The sequence below is a fragment of the Heptranchias perlo genome, chromosome 13 (assembly GCF_035084215.1).
Source record: "Heptranchias perlo isolate sHepPer1 chromosome 13, sHepPer1.hap1, whole genome shotgun sequence".
NCBI lineage: Eukaryota > Metazoa > Chordata > Chondrichthyes > Hexanchiformes > Hexanchidae > Heptranchias > Heptranchias perlo.
Window position 1 is genome coordinate 9,735,009 of NC_090337.1, and position 24,199 is coordinate 9,759,207.

At 45.5% G+C, this 24,199-nt stretch overlaps 1 protein-coding gene across 14 annotated transcripts in view; it reads right to left on the reverse strand.

Annotated features, from left to right (window-relative positions):
* LOC137330999 (uncharacterized) overlaps positions 1–24,199 on the reverse strand; it is a 149,228-nt gene that overhangs the window by 12,437 nt on the left and 112,592 nt on the right. For 4 of the 14 annotated variants that reach the window (XM_067994585.1, XM_067994587.1, XM_067994582.1 and 1 more), the window contains one exon: positions 395–519. The exons of 4 other annotated variants lie outside the window; for them this stretch is intronic. Coding sequence is in view for 3 of the 10 variants with exons in the window: in XM_067994580.1 (XP_067850681.1) it covers positions 23,759–23,969 (211 nt within the window). In the remaining 7 variants the exon portion in view is untranslated. 6 more of the 14 variants (XM_067994580.1, XM_067994581.1, XM_067994588.1 and 3 more) reach the window with 5 other exon arrangements.

Here is a 24,199-nt window from a genome sequence, read left to right on the forward strand (position 1 = left end):
ACTATCTACACATCATTACCGTGCCAACTAATGGCATTGAGCGCAGTTCCAGATCAGCACAAATTTCAGTGAAAGCTCTGCCAATAACAATTTTGCCGGGTTCAGCAATTTTATTTTTTTCTTAGCAAATGAATGGAGCCCATAGTCTTTTTTTTAAACTACTACGTCACTTTTTTAAATGTACCCGCTGCTTCCCCTGTCCAAAATAAGACAGAGAAAGCAATATAAAGCTTCTTCTCTATTACAGATTTTCTTATGCACTGTGACAACCCATGGTCAAATTCATCAAACTGACCTGAGTTGTGTGACGTTACATTGTAGGGGGTTTTATCTCATTGAAAGGGAATGTACAGAAAGCAGCATGAAATGGGGCTTTTATTACAGAGGCACATACTAAAGCTGACCCCTTGTTACAGAGTCTGAATCCAACGCTGGCTCTGCGCACTGCCTGGGCAGAATGGCAATGGTTCCCCTTTGACACATTGGCAGCATTTCAGTTCTCAGCGTCAGTGGCTGCTGCTGCAAAAAAAAATTATGAACAGAATAAACGGTGCGAGCAACAATCGTTGATTCCCCCTCCGCCCCCCCACCCCACAACCCCCTCCCCCAAATCAACAGAAAGCTTGTCACTTGTTCATTGTTCGGAGCTGGCGAGTGATTTATCGCACAAGAGTAGTTATTGTTCGCAGTTGTAATTTGCATTTCTCATTTACATCAGTCAAAAGAAAGAAAGGACGTGCATTTATGCAGTGTCTTTCACGACCTCAGTATGACCCAAAGCGCTTTACAGCCAACAGACTACTTTTGAAGCGTAGTCATTGTTGTGATGTAGGAAATGCAACAGCCAATTTGCGCACAGCAAGCTCCCACAAACAGCAACGCGATAATGGCCAAATAATCAGTTTCTTAGTGATGTTGGTCGAGGGATAAACATTGGCCAGGACTCCAGGGAGAACTCCACTGCTATCCTTCAATCTTTTACGTCCACCTGAAAGGGCAGACGGGGACCTGTTTAACGCCTCATCTGAAAGACAGCACCTCCAACAGTGCAGTATTCCATTCAGTGCTGCACCAGAGTGCCAGCCTAGATTATGGGTTCAAGTATCTGCAACCCACAACCTTCTGACTCAGAGGTGAGAGTGCTACCCACTGAGCCATGGCTGACACTAGTACTATTCTAGTGTTACTGTCTTGCTGTCCCGATGAGAGAGCAGTTGGTTTTGATATGTTGATGTGCTATGGTCACTGGACCCAATTATTTTTCAGCCATGGGTTGCTGGGTCTCCATTCCCTCAAAACAAAATACTGCCGCACAAAGATATCCATCTATAGATATATTAAATCGGAATATATAAATAGATATATTAAATGTAATATATCTACTGGGAGAGATGTATGCAGGGCAGCTGATGTGATATCGGCCAATTTACACTATCGCGCAGTCAAAATTGCCCCCAATGTATTATTCTGCTGCTAAGACAGAGCTGCATTTATCCTGGCCTCTCCTTTTAAGGCCAAAAGATTGAATTGCTGTAAACAGGCAAATCCTGGGGTCCCACAACCGGTGAGTAGGAGCAGGACACCTGTTTGGCACCTGCAGCTCACTGAAGGTATTTAAATTAAGACCCAAGCCCGAATATGGTTCAGACCTGCTTTGGCGGGCAGCGCGGCCACTAGGCCAACTTTGCACCCAATTCGGGCAGAGGTCGAGATCCTCCCCCACCTGCCCCGAGGTCTCTCCCTCCGTTAACTAGGACAGAAGGGAGGGAAATGGGATGGGTGATTGGGCCTTTCCCCATTCACCCCCCTCTCTCCCCCCCAAACCCCCTCTGGCATTTCCATGCGGGAGCTGGGGAAGAGGCAGCCTGCCAGCCAACGGGCCCCCGGCGGAGGGGTGGGAGAAAGAACCTCGAGGTCAGCATGGGGAGGCCGTTGAAGGCCTGGTCACCCCATGTTCAGGTCATTTCTGCCGCAGTCTGGGCGCTGGGATGGTGGAGTGAAATCCAGCTCCATGTCAGTTGGAAAAACCCCAAAACAGTCCCGATGATTTGCTGCAAGGAAGGACCCAATGTGTTATTTGTTGTACATGACTTCCTCACATCTTTTATTTTCACTCTGACGACTGCCACTTTTCCTTTACATGGCTGCAGCGAAGGGGAGCACCAGATACAGATGATCCTTCACACGGTTAAGGGGCCTCTCTCCTCAGTGAACATGAGCTTCCTTTTGCTTGGAATCAAGCAACTGCAAAGTACTGCCACACGCCAGCCCTGTCTGGCTAGTCAGAGAGCTTAACACCCTGATGAGCATTTCATGTAAGTTGAGAGCGGGTCAATGGTACATCCCTGTTCCACGCATCATGTCAGTGATACTCAGTATACAGATCGGGGAATCAATTATGACCTAGTTCCCATTCAGCTATGGCCTTTGGCAGACAGGCTGTTCGATGTGCCTCTGGGCCTCTATCCAATGCCTGCCCAGATGTTGGATGTCAACTGAGCTGGAATTAAGCGTAGTTCTCTCTACTGTTAGAAAGACTCATATTTGTATTTTTCTTGCTCACTAGCAAAACAATTTCACAGAATCATAGAAAGGTTACAGCACGGAAGGAGGCCATTCAGCCCATCAAGCCCATGCTGGCTCTCTGCAAGAGCAATCCAGCTAGTCTCACTTCCCCGCCCTATCCCCGTACCCCTGCATTTTTTTTCCTTTCAAGTACTTATCCAGTTCCCTTTTGAAGGCCATGATTGAATCTGCCTCCACCACCCCCTCGGGCAGTGCATTCCAGATCCTAACCACTAGCTGTGTAAAAAAGTTTTTCCTCATGTCACCTTTGGTTCTTTTGCCAATCACCTTAAATCTATGTCCTCTGGTTCTTGACCCTTCCACCAATGGGAACAGTTTCTCTCTATCTACTCTGTCTAGACCCTTCATGATTTTGAACACCTCTATCAAATCTCCTCACAACCGTCTCTGCTCCAAGGAGGACAACCCCAGCTTCTCCAGTCTATCCACGTAACTAAAGCCCCTCTTCCCTGGAATCATTCTAGTCGATCTCTTCTGCACCCCACTCGAAGACCTTCATGTCTTTCCTAAAGTGCGGTGCCCAGAGCTGGACACAATACTCCAGTTGTGGCCGAACCAGTGTTTTACAAAGGTTCATCATGACTTCCATACTTATGTACTCTATGCCTCTATTTATAAAGTCCAGAATCCCATATGCTTTTTTAACCGCTTTCTCAACCTGCCTTGCCACCTTCAACGAGTCGTACACATATACCCCCAGATCTCTTTGTTCCTGAACCCCTTTTAGAGTTGTGCCCTCTTGTTTATATTGCCTCTCCTTGTTCTTCCTACCAAAATGTATCACTTTGCATTTTTTTGTGCTAAATTTCATCTGCCACGTGTCCGCCCATGCCACCAGCCTGTCTATGTCCTCTTGAAGTCTATCACTATCCTCCTCACTGTTTACTACACTTCCAAGTTTTGTTTCATCTGCACATTTTGAAATTGTGCCCTGTACACCCAAGTCCAAGTCATTAATATAGTCTAAGTCATTAATATGTATCCATAGAATTACATAGAATTTTACAGCACAGAAACAGGCAATTCAACCCAACTGGTCTATGCCGGTGTTTATGCTACACAGGAGCCTCCTCTCACCCTACTTCATCTCACCCTATTAGCATTTCCTTCTATTCCTTTCTCCCTTATGTACTTATCTAGCTTTCCCTTAAATGCATCTATGCTATTCACCTTAACTACTCCATGTGCTAGTGAGTTCCACATTCTCACCACTCTCCATATAAAGAAGTTTCTCCTGAATTCTTTATTGGATTTATTAGTGACTATTTTATATTTACGGCCCCTAGTTCTGGTCTCCCCCATGAGTGGAAACATCTTCTCTACGTCTACCCTATCAAACCCCTTCATAACTTTATAGGCCTCTAACAGGTCACCTCTCGGCTTTCTCTCTTCTGGACAAAAAAGAGCTCCAGCCTGTTCAGACTTTCCTGATAGTTGTAGCCTCTCAGTTCTGGTATCATCAAGACACTGAATGCAATTAGGAGGCAACATAATCATACAACTTCTATGCAGGAAGTGGAAGGGCTCTTATAAAAATAGAAGGATTTAATAGAACTAAAAGCCACAAACCTCAAAACCAACTTATTGAACCATTCTCTGGTTCCCTCCCCTAAATGCTTGATTGGGCACTGTCACTTTCCCTGCAAAGCACCTTTGGAACTTTATGTTGTCCGAAAGGTACGACATCAATGTAAGTTGTGATTATTGTGAGGTATTGAAACCAACTCAAAGTAGCTATGAGTGCCGTTCTTAAGATGCTCTTTTCCTCCTCCTTCTCCAGAAAAGGCTGAACTGCTGTTTCCAGCGGGGCTGAATTGCAATAGTTTGTTTATGCCACTACACACCCCAGCCTGGACTGCATATCTCCATTTAATTTCCCTATAATTTCAGACTGCCGCCATGAATTTATTCATTTGAACGAGTGAGCTTACCTCCTGTGGCACTGCTCACAGTCAGTCTGGGGACGGGACCAGTGTTGTGATGTTCACACGGAGCAATGTTTAACCTAACCTGCCCCTTTAAGGGCCCAACTCGAGTAATTCATGTGGGGAAATGATCTGAATAGACACACTCTGAGGTAAATTAGGAGGTGATTGCGGCTTGTTAGTCCTGCCCTTGGGGAGAAGCCAATTTATCTAAATCAGAAAAAAATAGCGTTCTTTCTCTATTTTTAATGCATTTAATTCTTCCTGTCATGTTTTTGACATTTTTTGCGTCAACTCTTTTGCATTATTAATTCCTATGTCCACATTAACTGCGGGATTTGCCGATGTAAACTGATTGCATAATGTGGCCACCGGGTTCCCACAATTCTCTCAAAATGTTTTCTGAAATTTCTTTTCTCTTCAGTGACTAAAATTTCTAATGTCCAAAGTAAGGGTTCAAAGCAAATTTTAAAGATCAACAATTATATATTTACACAAATAACATGATTACATTTATTCATTGCATTGTCTTTTAACACCTTCATTAAATCGTTCACTCGAAGGCCCCAACCTCTCCCAAAAGCCTGGGCTTAAAGTTGATGGGGTAGGATTTCCACAGGTTGGGCAGGGTGGCGGGGGAGGTTCCTCGATCACCTACCAGAACTCCTGCAGAAACCCTGGAGAAAGCATAATAATGGGCAGTTTACATTGGTCTCTGGGGCTTCAAAGGAAATTAGCCGAACCCTGTGGAAATTCCAGGCAGATATTTTTGCCCAGACCCGTGACTCTTTGAGCTGAATTTGGATCGTGCCGTCTGAGCATGTGCAGTGTACCCTCGGCTTTCCCAGGATGCCTCAGTACCCTTCCGTCAGCTGTACTGATTCGATATTTTTTGTCAGTTTCTTCAAAATTGGGCTCAGTAGCTTTTCGGCAAATATTTTTGAAAAGCTAGCTGACAAATTTCAACGGCTCAGTTGAGGTAAAATTTACATTGAGTTTTTTTTTTAAAGAGGTTGTGTCAAAGTGTGTGCGACACAACCTGCTGTAGCTTTTGGTTTGTGTTCTAAAAATTTTAGAAAGTTGATCAAGGCGACAGAGAGAGAGAGAAAGAGAGAAGTGAGAGAGAAAGAGTTGATATGAAGGGCAAAAGCTTGCAGGGTTACAGGGAAAGAGCACGGTGGGGAGGGGGAATGGGACTAACTGGATTGCTCTTACAAAGAACGGGCACAGGCTCGATGGGCCAAATGGCCTCCTTCTGTGCTATAACGATTCTACGATTCTATGAGTGGGGGAGAGAGAAGACTGTGAGAGAGATTTGAAGTGAGGGGGCCAAAGTATGTCTTTGTTAATGCTAATGTTCAATTTCAAGAAAACAGCTGTTGAATTTTATGTGTGTATATATTCCTCACGCACACATATACATAGAAAGGGTAATTTTTTTATTTGATCACGGTTTGTGGTGATACTGGCATGACTGCATATATTGCCCATCCCTAATGGTCCTAAGAAGGTGGTGGTGGGCCTTCTTCTTGAACTTCTGCAGTCCTTGTGGTGCTGGCGCAGTGATGATACGCAGAGAAATCCAACAATGATGAAGAAATGGTGATACTTGAACAAATCAGGATGGTGTGTGACTTGAAGGGGAACTTAAGGTGAAGATGTACCCACATCTTTGATGCTTTTGTCCTTCTCAATGGTAGAGGTTGAGTGCAGGGAGTGTTGTCAAAGTAAGCTTGTTGAGTTGCTGCATTGCATCTCGTAGGTCGTACATACTGCAGCCACAGTGCGCTGGTGGTGAAGAGCATGAATATCAAGTCTAGTGGCAGGACTGCTGATCAAGTGGACTGCTGTGTCCTAGATGTGTTGAATTTCTTGGATGTTGTTGTGGCTGCATGCACCCAAGTGAATGGTGAGTATTCCATCATGCTCCTAACTTGACCCTTGTAGAGATGTTGGCGGGGTTTTGAGGAGTCACTCACTCTGTCCCCCGTAACCATGGTATTGACATGGCCAGGTCCAGTTGAACTTCGAGTTTACGGCGCTGGTGAGGAACTTTCCCTACTGGCACTGCAAATCAGAAATTTGGGTGTGCAGTGGACAAATCGTGAGCAGGGCATGTCTGAATTTCTGATTTACACTGTGGCGGGAGAGGGTCCCTGCTAGTAGCACCAACTTGTAAAATGACCACTGAAGACCCATAGATGCCAGCTGGAAACTAGGCTTGTATTTTTACTCAAGCAGTAGTAGTCAAGTCTTATGCATCCCTGATTTTCATCGCTCCATCATTCACGTCTTTGCCTCTCCACCTCGCTCTCCTCCATTAAGACGCTCCTTGAAATCTACCTCTTTGACCAAGCTTTTGGTCACCTGTCCTTAGGTCGCCTTATGTAGCTCGATGTCAAATTTTGTTTGATAACGCTCCTGTGAAGTGCCTTAGGATGTTTTACTATGATAAAGGCGCTATATAAATGCATGTTGTTGTTGTTGTTGTTGTTGTTGTGAGACCCTATACTGGCTAAAAGAGCTGCGACCATTGAATAGGGTTGCCAACTCTGGTTGGAGGTATTCCTGGAGGTTTCATCACATGAGCGGCTCCTTCCAACCGCCCCGCCCCCACGCTTCCCCTATTGGTCGTCCAACACGTCCATCCTCACAGCGCAAAGCCTTCCCACAGCCAATTGGAAAGCAAACTGACTCCTCATTACCTGATTGGATGATTCTTGACTGTCAGTCAAACAGCCTTTTATTTCCCAACTCCAACATTTTTATAACTAAACAAGTGTTGAAAGAAAAACATTTTTTTTTCAATGCCACTGTGATTTTTCTCCTGGGTTTTGCTCCCAGCAGTGTCCTGGAGATTAATCTTCAATTCCTGGAAACTCCAGGGCAATCCTGGAGAGTTGGCAACCCTACTATTGAATTTTTTTGATCAATTGCAGATTGTCTTTTATACGGGCTTTTTATAGACCCACTGTAAATTGGATTTATGTTAATGTAAAAGTATAGCACTCCAGCTGGAATTCCTGTATCTATTTCACCCTGAATATCGAACCTTCACCATAGTGATTAACAAGCTCTATACAGAAAGCACATCAAATGCTATGGCAAATGTCTTGATGGTCTTTAAACTGCATTTGAGTCAATCATAGAAACTTAAGCACAGCAGGAGTCCACTTTGGCCTCAAATCGTGCCTGTGAAGTTGCTCGCTCCACACTAAAGCTATCGACTGCAGTGCCATTTTCCTGCTGTTTCCCCATACCCTTAATTATTTTTCTTCAAGTTTTTCTTTAGTTCTCCCCAAAACTTTGTGATTGAATCGGTTTTGTTTGTGATAATATATTCCACAATCCTAATCACCCATTGTATAAATAAATGTCTTCTAATCTAGCCTGTTATGCCTCTTAAATTGACAGCTCTTTGTTACCAATTCACCAACTACTGGAATCAATCTTTCACTATCTATGCTCTTAAATCCTGTTAGAGCTTGGATCACTTCTATTAGATCTCCCTTGATCCTTCTCTGCTGCAGTGCATACACCCCTACTTATTCAAGTCTCTTGTGATAACAGATCATAAGACAAAGGGGTCAGCAGTGGCCCAGTGGGTAGCACTCTTGCCTCTGAGTCAGAAGGTTGTGGGTTCAAATCCCACTCCAGAGACTTGAGCACAAAATCTAGGCTGATGTGCCCAGTACTAAGGGAGTGCTGCACTGTCAGAGGTGCTACCTTTTGGATGAGATGTTAAATTATGGTCCTTTCTGTCCTCTTAGGTGGACATAAAAGATCCCATGGCACAATTTGAAGTTCTCCCCTGTGACCTGGCTGATATTTATCCCTCAATCAACACCACTAATACAGATTATCTGGTCATGATCTCATTGCTGTTTGTGGGATCTTGCTTTGTGCAAATTGGCTGCTGTTTTTCCTACATTATAACAATTAAAAAGTGGTCCTTTGGTTGTGAAGTGCTTTGAGATGTCCTGAAAGACAATGGGAATTACAATTGGATAAGTCACCAGGCCCAGATGTCCTTTCTTTCTTATATCTGCTGAATCTGCTTTCCAGGGCTTCCATCGTCTTTCTTTCATGAGACGCCCAAGATTGCATACAACTGTGTCCTAACCAATGTCTAGTGCAGATTCTGGCTCCACCCCCCACCCCACCCCACCCCACCCTCCCGTAATTCTACTTTTTTAAATGTCTGTGTATCTGCACTCCATTGAGAATTTGACCATTATCAATTCCCTGTCTTTTCCCCAGAATGCACTATTCATACTATGTTCATTGAACTGCATTTACCACATACTTGCCCACTCCCTCAATCTGCCTGTGTCCTCTTGTAGTCTTCTGCACTATTCCTCACAGTTTGACGTGCTTCCTAATTTGATTTCGTCAACAAATCTTGATATTTATAACTATGTCCGAATCATGTTATGAATGTAGAAAACAAAAGAGATCCCAACACAGATCCCTGGGGTACACCACTAGGTGTGCCTTGCCAATGCTAATTAATATCCATTTACTCCCACGCTCTGCTTTCAGCTATCCCTCCCTCCAAGCCACCACTTTGCAGTCATGTCATGGGCCTTAATCTTCCCAAGTCATTTATGTGGCACTTTATCAAAATGCTAATTGAAAGTCCAAACATATAACATCCGCTGAATTCCCTTTGTCTATCCATTCACTAATTTCTTCACAAATTGGAATAAACTAATTAAGCATGATCTGCCCTTTACAAATCCATGTTGACTCACTCTGATACTTTTCTAAGTGCTCAGTAATGTGATTCTTATTATGATCCCTATTAGTTTTCCTGATACCAATGTGAGGCTAATGGCTCTACAATTACCTATCTCATCCCTTCCCCCTTTTTTGTAACATTTTCCACCCTCCAGTCCTTTGGTATAATTCTCGTTTCCAAAGAATTTTGAAACATAACCCTAGTTCCTCAAAAACCTTCCTCTTCATTGTGGAGTACAGGTCATCTGAGCCTGGTGACTTATCCAATTTTAATTCCTGTTAACTCTTTTAATACTGTCTCCTTTTTAATATTTTAATGGCTGTATATAGTGACACCACTATTCCCGGCCAGAATGGAGATGATTGGGTAACTCCCCCATCGATCACGCTTGGAGACCACACTAATGTAAGTGACTGTGATCGATTTTACGCACACAATTTATATTATGTAACTATCCTCCACTCACTGCATATTGCTGGAGAAATAATCCTGCTTTTATTGGGAGACTTTGCTGTAGTTTCAGCCATGAGTTCTGTTTGCTGTAGTTCATAGAGACTCTGTTTAACTAGACTCTGTTTGCTGAGTAAATAGACTTTGTTTGCTGTAAAATTGATTGTTTGCTGTGAATCCTGCAGTAAGTACCGCCCCGCCTCCAATTCATTGGCTGACACAGTGGTGTCAATGCTCACATTGTATTTTAATACGAGTTGTTCCTTCACATCCTCCTCGGATATTGCTCCAACCCTTCCTCCACCCTCTTTTGCAAATAAAGAGGTGAGGCATCTCTCTTCAATCTCCACTAGCTTCTTTGAAAATCCGATTATTTCGGGGGCTTGATCAAGAAGTTTGCAGATGACATAAAAATTGGCCGTGTGATAGTGAGGAGCAGGAAGATATTAATGGACTGGTCAGGTGGGCAGAAAAGTGGCAAATGGAGTTCAATCCAGAGAAATGTGAGGCAATGCATTGGGTGGGGGGGGGCTGCAAACAAGGCAAGGGAGTGCACAATAAATGGAAGGATACTGAAAGGTGTAGAGGAACAGAGGGACCTTGGAGTGCACGTCTACAGATCCCTGAAGGTAGCAGGACAGGTAAATAAGATGGTTAAAAAGGCATACGGGATACTTGCCTTTATTAGCCGAGGCATAGAATATAAGAGCAGGGAGGTTATGCTAGAACTGTATAAAACTCTAGTTAGGCCATAACTTGAGTACTGCATTCAGTTCTGGTCACCACAGTAAAGATGTGATTGCACTAGAGAGAGTACAGAGGAGATTTATGAGGATGTTGCCAGGGTCGGAGAATTTTAGCTATGAGAAAAGATTGGATAGGCTGGGGTTGTTTTCTTTGGAGCAAAGGAGGCCGAGGGGAGATTTAATTAAGGTGTATAAAATTATCACGGGACTAGATAGAATGGATAGGGAGGACCTATTTCCCTTAGCAGAGGGGTCAGTGACCAGGAATCATAGATTTAAAGTAATTGGCAGAAGGATTAGAGGGGAACTGAGGAAAACTTTTTTCACCCAGAGGGTGGTGGGGGTCTGGAACTCACTGCCCGAAAGGGTGGTCGAGGCAGAAAGCCTCATTGCATTTAAAAAGCACTTGGATGTGCAGTTGAAGTGCCGTAACCTACAGGGCTACGGACCAAGTGCTGGAATGTGGGATTAAGCTGGATAGCTCTTTTTCGGCTGGCATGGACACGATGGGCCGAACGGCCTTCTTCTGTGTCTTAACTTTCTATGATTCTATGATTTCATGAATTTATGAAAATCTTGTCACCCTTTATGTTGACTGACAGTATTTTTATGCTCTGTCATAGCCCTGCAACTTAACTTTTTTTACTTCTGCTTTCTACTTTGGCTATTTCTGCTGGATTTTTTTTGCCCTGTATTGCTAACCTTAATTTTTTTGCATCACTCCCTTTTAGATTTTATTTTTCTCCTTATTCGTCCATGAGTTGGCCGGTATGTTTTGTTTTTTGTTTAATGACAAGCAGGGCACCAATCAAAGTCAAAGGTGTAGGATGTTTGACATGCCGCCTGATTTTACTCTCCATTGACTGACAGGGCATAATAGGGGCAGCTGGCCTGAACCTGTCCCATTCCCGTCAGGTGGGCTAGGTTAAAATCGACATGAAGATGAAACAGCTTCGCACTGACACAAAACATGTAGTGTAGGTACCCCTAAGGAATAACCCCTTTAAAAAGCAGTGTACGGTATGAGGAAATTAAGGCGACACCTTTTGGTGCATTTCTGCGAATTCGCCTTCCGCCTTTCTCAAAACTCTGCAGATTTTGTTTCAAAAGCAAAACTGCAAGTTATCCATTTCCCTCCGGTTCAGTAAGCTGGTTGCTCAGATGGCTTCCTGTCCTGCCAATGTGGGCTCGAAAGGCAGGAACACGAACTACTGTAAAGCTAAACCACATGACTCAAACTCTGTACAAAGGACAGCGGCAAATCATACGTTAAAATCTGTTTTTCATGATTGAACTGAGGGGGGTGGGGGAAGGAATTTTACAAATTTCTTGATGTGTTAATGATGTTCTGAGTTCTACAATCATCACACCGAACAATCTACCCACAGTATGAACAGATTCACACTGGGCCTGATTTTAACTCCTCTGTCTGGCGGAGACTGGGCGAAGGGGACAGTTAAAATGAGGACAGCGATTTACCTGTTTCGATCTCGCTGCCTTCCTGCCATGTCCCGATCTTAACCTGCTCTTCTGAGCAGGCGAATGGGACACCCAGAGGGGCCTGAACTTCAATGTAAGTTGGAGGCCTGAGCAGGGGAAGCAGTGATGGGCCTTCCCCATTGGGTCAGAGCTGCCAGGAGGGTGGATCGTGGGCCAGAAAAGGTCCAGACAAGTCAATCATTATATTTAATTTTAGGTTTCCTTGTGAGCCAGGTGGGACAGAAGTATATCTTGAGTTTCAGTTTCATCCTTTTGAGTTACTTCCAGGTTATTTGTCTTAAGGAAGGAGAAAGTATTATGAATTAAAAAGCATATTTCCTTAAAATAGATGGGTTCTGAGTTCCATCCAAACTCAATATACGGCCTCTCTTAGTAACTTTGGTGATGGTCATGTTAGTGAGCCATTTTTGAACTCGGGGATCACTTATATACCTGCTGCAGATTTATGTCATTGCATATGATTAAAATATTCATTCTTTTACTTGATACAGTTAAAAGGAAAGAGAGAGAGAGATAAATATCTGAAATGTGGGAAAGAGGAAATTTGGCTGCAGCAGTTGTCTCTATCCACATAAGGCGTCAAACTCTATAAGGACGGTCCACACAATGGTTTCTCTCCGCCCCCCACCCCCCTACAGTGCCTTCAGCGTCCAGACATACTGGTATTACAGAATATAATGGCTTTAATTCGAGGAAGGCAGCACTTTCTCCTGACAAGGTGCCCCCATGGATCAGTTGGGACTCTATATTAAAATCATTATCGTTAATCGTATGAAGGTTTCTTGCCTAATCTGATACTAATTAACGTTGGAATGTTGCCTAATTCTAGGATAATGCTCTATCCGATATATCCGTAACACCAAAGATCCTTGTTCTCAATTCAGTGTCAACCCAGGCGACTGTTGTATGATTAATCCTTAAGACTACAAATGATGTGGACCAGATGGCTCCATGTGCAGACAGGCATTAAGTGTATCTGTTTCACAGGACTTTTGTTCTTCATAAAGTTCTACATTGCCCATGAAGAGTAGATTAATTGCTTAAGGCCAGTTCTTCACGCATGTTAAGAATTTTAAAGACTACAATATCAAAAGACTTGCATTTATATAGCACCTATCATGACCTCAGGGCGTCCCAAATTGCTTTAAAGCGAATGAAGTGTTTTTGAAGTGAAGTCACAGTTGTAACGTACAGAAGCCCGGCAGCCAATTTGCGCACAGCAAGCTCCCACAAACAGCAATGAGATCATCGTTTTTTTAGTGCTGTTAGTTGAGGGATAAATATTGTCCAGGTTATTGCCATAACAACCGACTGCATTTAAAAGTAATTCATTGAGAGGCGAGATGAGGTGCTGTACACATACAAGTCTCTTTAAAGAAAAGCTCAGCCTAAGGCATCAATATATTCTCCACTCCTCCTCCACCATTTGTTTAATCAGTTTATTTGAATAGAAGAAACTCTACAGCAGTGCTGCCATCGTTACTTTTCCAGTTTCCATAGGAACAAGAGGTTGCCAGACTCTGGTTCTACATCGGATCAGCGTCTGCTATAAGCATTCACCAAATGCCAACATGGGAGAGAAGAATTGCTTTGGTCACTATGTGTAGCGTCACAAATGTGTTTGTGGCGGTCTCCATCAGACAATATTACCGGTGAAATCGTAAAATGAACGTGCTCACAATCTTGGTAAAAGATTAGAGCAAATCTTCACAAATGCATTAACGATATTACTACACGTTAACCCAGGATCCCACCGTTTGGGATTTTAACCTGTTCTACTGATCAGGTGGCAAGTACAGAGTCCTTCTTCACATATGCATGTCAGGTCCTGATGATGTCATTGAGACCCGATTGCAATTTTAACTGGTGACCTGAGCGACAAAGCCATTGAGGTTTTCCCGCCAGTGGGAAGACAGGGGGAAGAGGATACAGGGCCTGAAAAGGCCAATCCCACCACCTGCCTTGTGTCGGCGAGACTTTTCCGACATCCTACCCATTCCAGACAGGAAATCAGCCGATGGAATTTCAAATGGGGGCCAGGGTTTACATTAGTCTGGGCCTCATTTCAGGAGCAGTGGGTGAGTTTTGAACTCACCACGTCATCCAACCTTCCCAAAACCCGCCCGGAGTTAAAATTGGGGCCTATATAATGATCGTAGATGGGCAAGCTCTTCCTGCCTTTGACAAACTGGACCATCCCCTTTGAGGTAGTAACAACATCTCGATCACAGTCTGCATATAAAAAAATGACTTGACAACTCTCTGTCTTTTGCACAAGTCCCTATCTGAGGCTGAACCAGACTGGTGGCACCCTTGGCATCCTATTTGACCCTGAGATGAGCTTCCGACCACATATCCGCTCCATCACAAAGACCAATTACTTCCACCTTTGTAACATCGCCCATCTCTGCCCCTGCCTCAGCTCATCTGCTGCTGAAATCCTCATCCATGCCTTTGTTACCTCTAGACTTGACTATTCCAATGTTCTCCTGGCTGGCCTCCCATCTTCCACCCTCCATAAACTTGAGCTCATCTAAAACTCTGCTGCCCATATCCTTATTCAGACCAATTCCCTTTCGCCCATCACCCCTGTGCTCGTTGACCTATATTGGCTCCCAGTCAAGCAAAGCCTCAATTTTACAATACTCATCCTTGTTTTCAAATCCATCCAGGGCCTCGCCGCTCCCTATCTCTGTAACCTCCTACCTGCGATCACTGCGATCCTCCAATTCTGGCCTCTTGCGCATCCCCGATTTTAATCGCTCCACCATTGGCGGCTGTGCCTGCAGCTGCCTCGGCCCTAAGCTCTGGAATTCCCTCCCTAAGCCTCTCTGCCTCTCTACCTCTCTCTCCTCCTTTAAGTTGCTCCTTAAAATCTACCTCTTCGACCAAGCTTCTGGTCACCTGTCCTAATATCTCCTTATGTGACTCGGTGTCAAATTTTGTTGATAATCGATCCTGTGAAGGGCCTTGGGACGTTTTACTACGTTAAAGGCGCTATATAAATGCAAGTTGTTGTTGTTTATTACATGGCACAATCACAGGGCGGATCGCAGGAGAGTAACAAACCTTGTGTTGGCACAAACATTGGTTCTACAATTTTGCCATCAGGGATAAGGAGCAACGGAAACGCAGGGAGACGACACACAGACACCGCTTATCCATCATCCAATCTAAGCAAGCGTCAAATGTAAACATGCGGATAAACAAACCGGGCGTCACATGTAACAGTGGGGCTGTCGGAAAGGCCAATGCGCTACTTTCCCTCTCGCAGCATTATTAGACGCGCACTATGTCTTGATGCTCTATTGCCAAAAGACAAGAGTTTTATTGAACTCAGGTCCCCAATCCTCTGATTCCAGTTAAATTCACTCGGTGAAGTTGTTCATTTAGAAAAGCTGACAGTTCATTTGCGGGATAGTGGAGAAGACTGACGACCTACACATTTTCTTCCCCTTCTCTGACGACAAGCCAGGATGGGGCTCTTCAACATCAATCTAACTTGGTGGACAAAGCACAGAGCAGGCCCTTGGCTATCTTCACAGCTCCCACAAACACCCCTCCTCCTCCATAAAGCATCTTTCACGACCCCAGGACGTCCCAAAACACTTTACAACCAATGAAATGCATTTTTGAAGTGTAGTCACTGTTGTAACGTAGGGAAACGTGGCAGCCAATTTGCGCACAGCAAGATCCCACAAACAGCAATGTGATAATGACCAGATAATCTGTTTTTAGTGACGTTGGTTGAGGGATAAATATTGGCCAGGACACCGGGGAGAACTCCCCTGCTCTTCTTCGAAATAGTGCCATGGGATCTTTTATGTCCACCTGAGGAGGCAGACGTCTGTCTGGTTGGCTTAACGTCTCATCTGAAAGGTAGAACAGTATGAAATATACATACTTCCCTGTAACATGCAATAAAATCAAAACTGATATCTCTACAGTTCACGTCCACTGGTTTGATGACAAGACATTACAGTCTGCTCCTGTTTGTCGGTGTCAGTGAACAAGACTGCCAGAAAAGTAGAATTAACCCAATTCCATCTGAACATGTTTCAAACAACAATGCAGGATGGAGAGTGGGTCAAAGGCAAAGATCCCCAAATTCCTCGGATCGCAACTAAGGAGCCTCCATCAACTTCCCACAGCCTCCATCCACTTCCCACAGCCCCCATCCACTTCCCACAGCCCCCATCCACTTCCCACAGCCTCCATCCACTTCCCACAGCCCCCATCCACTTCCCACAGCCCCCATCCACTTCCCACAGCCTCCATCCACTTCCCACAGCCCCCATCCACTTCCCACAGCCTCCATCCACTTCCCACAGCCTCCGTCCACTTCCCACAGCCTCCGTCCACTTCCCACAGCCTCCGTCCACTTCCCACAGCCCCCGTCCACTTCCCACAGCCCCCATCCACTTCCCACAGCCTCCGTCCACTTCCCACAGCCCCCGTCCACTTCCCACAGCCCCCATCCACTTCCCACAGCCTCCGTCCACTTCCCACAGCCCCCATCCACTTCCCACAGCCTCCGTCCACTTCCCACAGCCTCCGTCCACTTCCCACAGCCCCCATCCACTTCCCACAGCCCCCATCCACTTCCCATCCACTTCCCACAGCCTCCGTCCACTTCCCATCCACTTCCCACAGCCCCCATCCACTTCCCACAGCCTCCGTCCACTTCCCATCCACTTCCCACAGCCCCCATCCACTTCCCACAGCCTCCGTCCACTTCCCATCCACTTCCCACAGCCTCCGTCCACTTCCCACAGCCCCCATCCACTTCCCACAGCCCCCATCCACTTCCCATCCACTTCCCACAGCCTCCGTCCACTTCCCATCCACTTCCCACAGCCCCCATCCACTTCCCACAGCCTCCGTCCACTTCCCATCCACTTCCCACAGCCCCCATCCACTTCCCACAGCCTCCGTCCACTTCCCATCCACTTCCCACAGCCCCCATCCACTTCCCACAGCCTCCGTCCACTTCCCATCCACTTCCCACAGCCTCCGTCCACTTCCCATCCACTTCCCACAGCCCCCATCCACTTCCCACAGCCTCCGTCCACTTCCCATCCACTTCCCACAGCCTCCATCCACTTCCCATCCACTTCCCACAGCCCCCATCCACTTCCCACAGCCCCCATCCACTTCCCATCCACTTCCCACAGCCTCCATCCACTTCCCACAGCCCCCATCCACTTCCCACAGCCCCCATCCACTTCCCACAGCCCCCATCCACTTCCCACAGCCTCCGTCCACTTCCCATCCACTTCCCACAGCCTCCATCCACTTCCCATCCACTTCCCACAGCCTCCATCCACTTCCCACAGCCCCCATCCACTTCCCATCCACTTCCCACAGCCTCCATCCACTTCCCACAGCCCCCATCCACTTCCCATCCACTTCCCACAGCCTCCATCCACATCACACAGCCCCCATCCACTTCCCATCCACTTCCCACAGCCTCCGTCCACTTCCCATCCACTTCCCACAGCCTCCGTCCACTTCCCACAGCCTCCATCCACTTCCCTTCCACTTCCCACAGCCCCCATCCACTTCCCACAGCCCCCATCCACTTCCCACAGCCCCCATCCACTTCCCACAGCCCCCATCCACTTCCCACAGCCCCCATCCACTTCCCATCCACTTCCCACAGCCCCCATCCACTTCCCACAGCCCCTATCCACTTCCCACAGCCTCCGTCCACTTCCCATCCACTTCCCACAGCCCCCATCCACTTCCCACAGCCTCCGTCCACTTCCCACAGCCCCCATCCACTTCCCACAGCCCCCATCCACTTCCCATCCACTTCCCACAGCCCCTATCCACTTCCCACAGCCCCCATCCACTTCCCACAGCCCCTATCCACTTCCCACAGCCCCCATCCACTTCCCACAGCCCCTATCCACTTCCCACAGCCCCCATCCACTTCCCACAGCCCCCATCCACTTCCCACAGCCTCCGTCCACTTCCCACAGCCCCCATCCACTTCCCACAGCCCCTATCCACTTCCCACAGCCCCTATCCACTTCCCACAGCCCCTATCCACTTCCCACAGCCCCTATCCACTTCCCACAGCCCCCATCCACTTCCCACAGCCCCCATCCACTTCCCACAGCCTCCATCCACTTCCCACAGCCCCCATCAGTGTACTATAGCCTCCATCTGCTCTGCCGGTTGCAATAGATACCAAAAATGGAAAATAATCAAGTAATCAAAAAATGGAAAATAATCAGTTAATTGTACAGCTTTACTTTTTTTGCCAATTTTCTCCCTTCCTCTCCTTCAGGTGCTGATTCCTTGCTGGAAGGTGGTTTGATATCTTGTCCAAGTGGCAATTTGATCTCAAGGGGACATCGCAGCCAGGTTCATAGAATCATAGAAAGTTACGGCACAGAAGAATGCCATTCTGCCCATTGTATCTGTGCTGGCCGAAAAAGAGCTATCCAGCTTATTCTCAATTTCGAGCACTTGGTCCGTAGCCCTGTAGGTTACGGCACTTCAGGTGCACATCCAAGTACTTTTTAAATGAGTTGAAGGTTTCTGCCTCTACCACCCTCTCAGATAGTGAGTTCCAGACCCCCACCACCCTCTGGGTGAAAAAATTTCTCCTCAGCTCCTCTCTAATCCTTCTACCAATTACTTTAAATCTATGACCCCTGGTCACTGACCCCTCTGTAGAGGGAAATAGGTCTTCCCTAACCATTCTACTTAGGCCCCTCATAATTTTATACACCCAATTAAGTCACCTCTCAGCCTCCTCTGTTCCAATGAAAACAACCCCAGCCTATCCAATCTTTCCTCATAGCTAAAATTCTCCAGCTCTGGCAACATCCTCGAAAATCTCCTCTGTACCCTCTCTAGTGCAATCACATCTTTCCTGTAATGTGGTGACCAGAACTGTACGCAGTACTCAAGCTGTGGCCTAACTAGAGTTTTATACAGTTCTAGCATAACCTCCCTGCTCTTATATTCTATGCCTTGGCTAATAAAGGAAAGTATGTCTTTTTAACCACCTTATCTACCTGTCCTGTTACCTTCAGGGATCTGTGGACATGCACTGCAAAGTCCCTCTGTTCCTCTACACCTCTCAGTATCCTCCCATTTATTGTGTACTCCCTTGCCTTGTTTGCCCTCCCCAAATGCATTACCTCACACTTCTCCAGATTGAATTCCATTTGCCACTTTTCTGCCCACCTGACCAGTCCATTGATAACTTCCTGCAGTCTACAGCTTTCCTCCTCACTATCAACTATATGGCCAATTTTTGTATCATCTGCAAATTTCTAATTCATGCCCCTTACATTTTGGTCTAAGTCATTAATATATACCACAAAAAGAAAGGGACCTAGTACTGAACCCTGTGGAACCCCACTGGAAACAGCCTTCCAGTCACAAAAACACCCGTCGACCATTACCATTTGCTTCCTGCCACTGAGCTAATTTTGGATCCACCTTGTCTCTTTCCCTTGGATCCCATGGGCTTTTACTTTTCTGACCAGTCTGCCATGTGGGACCTTGTCAAAAGCCTTGCTAAAATCTATGTACACTACATCAAACACGCTACCCTCATCGACCCTCCTTGTTACCTGCTCAAAAAATGTAATCAAGTTAGTCAGACACGACCTTCCCTTGACAAATCCATGCTGACTGTCCTTGATTAATGCGTGCCTTTCTAAATGACGGTTAATACTGTCCCTCAGAATTGTTTCCCATAATTGGCCCACCACAGAGGTAAAACTTCATCATGTTGATGAGGGCACATTTCAAACAGAGGTATTGGACAGCGGTTGAGAGCAGGAATCTGGAACCATTTGCCCCTCCCTAAGGCAGACAATGCTCAGGCCAATTATAGCACACCTACTACTGTCTTATCTGAGAATAACCAATTCAGCACAGACCAGGGATTGAACCTGTAACCAGCACAGGTAGTATGGCTGAACTGCTCACCAAACTCACTGAGCCCTCAGGGGAATCGATGTACCCACAGAGATTGCCAAGTGAAGTGATATCCATAGGGGTTATGCTTTAAGGTTTGATTTTATGAATTGCTTGGAGCTTGCATATAACGGAAAATGGGGGTGGGATCATCAACATTTTTGCATCCATTTATTTTAAGAGTGACATTGGGCATTCAATAGTCAGGGAAATAATTGTTAGGTAAGGGTATCAAAGGATTATGGAGTTAAGGCAGATAAGTGGAGTTACGGTACAGAACAGCCATGATCTAATTAAATGGCTGAGCAGGCTGGAGGGGCTGAATGGCCTACACCTGTTCCTGTATTCCTATGTTCCTAGAATGGTAAAGGTGACCAATGCTTTGAACACATTCCAAATGAATTGTAATACTTTGAAAGACCTTCACTGCATCATCCTCAAACGTATTACAATAATTTGTGCATCCCCGATTTTCATCCCTCCACCATTGGCGGCCGTGCCTTCAGCTGCCTAGGCCCTAAGCTCTGGAATTCCCTCCCTAAACCTCTCCAACTCTCTCTCCCCCTTTAAGATGCTTCTAAAAAACTACCTCTTTGCCCACCTGTCCTGATATCTCCTTACACGGCTTAGTGTCAAATTTTGTTCGATAATGCTCCTGTGAAGCGCCTTGGGACGTTTTACTACCTCAAAGTCGCTATACAAATGCAAGTAGTAGTAGTAGTAGTAGTAGTAGTACTAGTAGTAGTAGTAGTAGTAGTTGTTGTTGTTGTTGTTGCCACCGTCATTGTATAGAATTATGTCTCTTTTTACCATTTTTTCTTGCCCCGACAGTTTTTCTCCCCTCCTATATGCAGGACACTCATGCTGGGGTATGGTTTTACGGGGACTGGCTGTTATTTAGGTACCTTGAAGAAGTGACCAATCTAACCAGGCTATTTCTGACCTGGGGAGCATTTGCTGCTGACATCGGGGTGCCTGTAAACACAATGAAAAGAGTTGACCCCTGAAAGAAAGGTGTGGGGTTAGGCCAACCGAGGGAAGGCAGTGCTGCTTTAAAGATGGCAAGTGACTCGGGGAAATGCCACGGCTGACGAGGAAATTGATGTTGAACACAAGACACAATTGTGCTCTATCTGGCCGAGGATTAATTTCTCTCTTTATCTGCATTGTTCTACATTTTGCACGTTGACAGACGACAATGGCAGAACCATTAAAAATGAGCTGGTGGAAGTGTGAGAATAAATTGCTGAATTAAGGTGGCAGCAAAGCTGCCATTTTAATTAGGGAAAACCAGCATTTATGTCTTTGAGGTTCTGACCCTGCGAGATTAAAACTCTTCCCAACACTGTGGACAGTTCTGGTCTCCATATTACAAAAAGGATATAGAGGACTGGAGAAGGTGCAAAAAAGATTTACGAAGATGATACCAGAACTGGGAGGTTATAACTATCAGGAAAGGGAAGGCCTGATAGATATGAAGGGGTTGATAGGGTTGACTTGTGGGGGAGACCAAAACTAGAGGTCATAAATATACAATAGTCATTAAAAAATCCAATTCAGAATTCAGGAGAAACTTCTTTACCCAGAGAGTGTTTAGAATGTGGAACTTGCTACCACATGGAATAGTTGAGACGAATAGCATAGATGTATTTAAGGGGAAGGTAGATAAACACATGAAGGAGAAAGGAATAGATGGATATGCTGATAGTGTTAGATGAAGCAAGGTGGGAGGAGGCTCGTGTGGAGCATAAACACCGGCATAGACCAATTAGGCCGAATGGCCTGTTTCTGTGCTGTAAATTCTATGAAATTCTATGTAACACTGGATAACCAAACATTGAAATCTGGATGCAGGAAAAGTGGGGTTTGGGGGAGAGGGGGTCCTACTATACGGTTCAGATAGCAGTATCTGTAATTGGTAATTGTTCCCTTATGTTCCTTAGTGAATTCTTTCTACTTATCGAGGTAAAGTTGAGGGATGCCATACCGGGGAATCCAGTATACTTCCATCTTTCTGCTCCCAGTGTCAGCATCCAGATCCGACGTTGCAAGGCCAGATGCAGTGTAAAACCTTCGATCAGGACCCTGTGCTCAAATCCCTCCATCGCCCTTCCCTATTGCTGTAACCTCCTCCAGCCCTACAACCCTCCGAGATCTCTGCGCTCCTCCAATTCTGACTTCTTGTGCATCCCCGATTTCCTTCGTCCCACCATTGGCGGCTGTTCCTTCAGCTGCCTAGGCCCTAAACTCTGGAATTCCCTCCCTAAACCTCTCCGCCTCTCTACCTCCCTCTCCTCCTTTAAGACGCTTCTTAAAACCTACCTCCTTGACCAACGTGTCTTAATATCTCTTTATGTGATTCGATGTCAAAACTTTGTCTGATAACGCTCCTGTGAAGCGCCTTGGGATGTTGAACTATGTTAGAGGCGCTATATAAATGCAAGTTATTGTTGTTGAGAATGCATAAGGAACACGATAATGAATCAGATTCCATCTAAGACCAGTTATACAGCAAACCACAAGTAGAACGTCACAAATGTTCCAGGGGCTTTTGGCGTTTGTTGATTTACCATGTGCTCTTCCTGTTGCTTTGATCTGCCAGAAAGAAATGTTTTATGCGATAAAAATGTAGTTTACCTTCAGGTAGTTGACATTATCTATCAGAATTTAGTATAGGGGCATTGGATAGACTTAGATCTCTCTTGATGTGAGAAGGTTAAGGGTTGATTTGATTGAGGTGTTTAAAATAATGAAAGGAATTGACAGGAATAGACAGGAAATGACTTTCATCTAGCAAGGGAAATCCAGAACAAAGAGGCATAATCTTAGAATTATAACTAAGCCAATTAAAAGCGAATCCAGGAAAAGCTTCTTCAAAGATTGCAAAAGAGTGGATTCACGGCCCCCAGGAGGGAACAGATGGAGAATCAACTGAGAGCGGGAGATAGATACTTACTTTTGAAGTGAACGTATTAAAGGATCTAGAGAAGAGAGGAAAATTGGAGGGAAGAGATAGGTCTGTATTGCTAAACCAAATAACAGAGAAGGCTCAATGGCACGAATGGCCTTCTCTTCTTCTTATGCTCCTATATCCCCGAGAACATTTGAATATTTGCTTGGGATCCCTATGCGTGTGCCAATAGTTGCAGGGGATTTCCTACACAGATAATTTTGAAAAGCATTTCTCTATCGTGCCAACAATGTGCTTTAAGCCCAATTCCTGCATCTCAAACGTACCAGCATATATTTTCTGCCTCACTTACTAGCTACCCTTACAGCCTCTTTGAGCGAGACTGCCAATTAATTGCAATTAAATCTTGAAATGCGGGTCGGTTTGAGCTGTGAATCAATGCCCACAGGAACTGGGCCTAGGCTGCCCAAACTCATTTCAATGCCATTACAGAGATAAAACTTTCCTTTCCCAATCAGTCTGGCAGGATTTGAACCTAGATGCCAGAGGTGAAAAGATAATCCCATCTTGAACTAGCGTTTTTTGGGCCAAAAAATCCTATTCGAATCCCTCCTCTGTGCAATAAAACATGGAAACGACTAATGCAGCGTCAGCCTCTGTGTATTTTTCCAATAATTTGTGCAGCTTGTGTCGTTTTTTTTAAAAAAACGCCTCTAAAATATGGTTTATACCAGCGGTGAGTGTGGCTGTTTATTTAATGGTCTGTAATGATTTTTTTTAATGCATTTACAGTTCAATGTAGTGAGATGCTGAAAACAAGTGAGCTATTGTGTGCAATTTCCCTTCGAATGATTGCAAACTGCCTTCAGGCTGAACATCCCATGACTATACTTGTGGTTTTTGTAAAAAAAAATAATAATAATGTAATCATTGACTTCTGCTATGCGTCACTTACTTTTCAAATAATCTGCAGACCTCAGCATGCATGTGAATACTGGGTGAAATAATTCATACACGTCACGCACTCCCCCGGTCTCTGCAAGAGCTCCCGACATTCCTTTCTGCAGCAGGGGCGAGGGGGGAGCACGATCGCAGCGTCTCCCACACGGCCCGCTGATTGATCTGTCGCACTCTCTCCCTCTCTCTTTGCAGGATGCAAGCCGCATCGACCAAATCAATCTGCAGCCCACCCTCGTGATTAAAAAAAAGCTGCCCTCTTACTTATTTATTTTCTTGTCTCTCGGAGCCGCAGTTCCCTTTTCACACCATCCGCTCGTGGATTCAAGGTGAATGCTTGCTTCGCCCAAGCGTAGAATTGCAATGTGCTGAGCACTTCCCATTCATCCGCGTCATGCAGACCCTGGTGCAGAAAGTTGAGGCTGCCGACAGCCCCTGG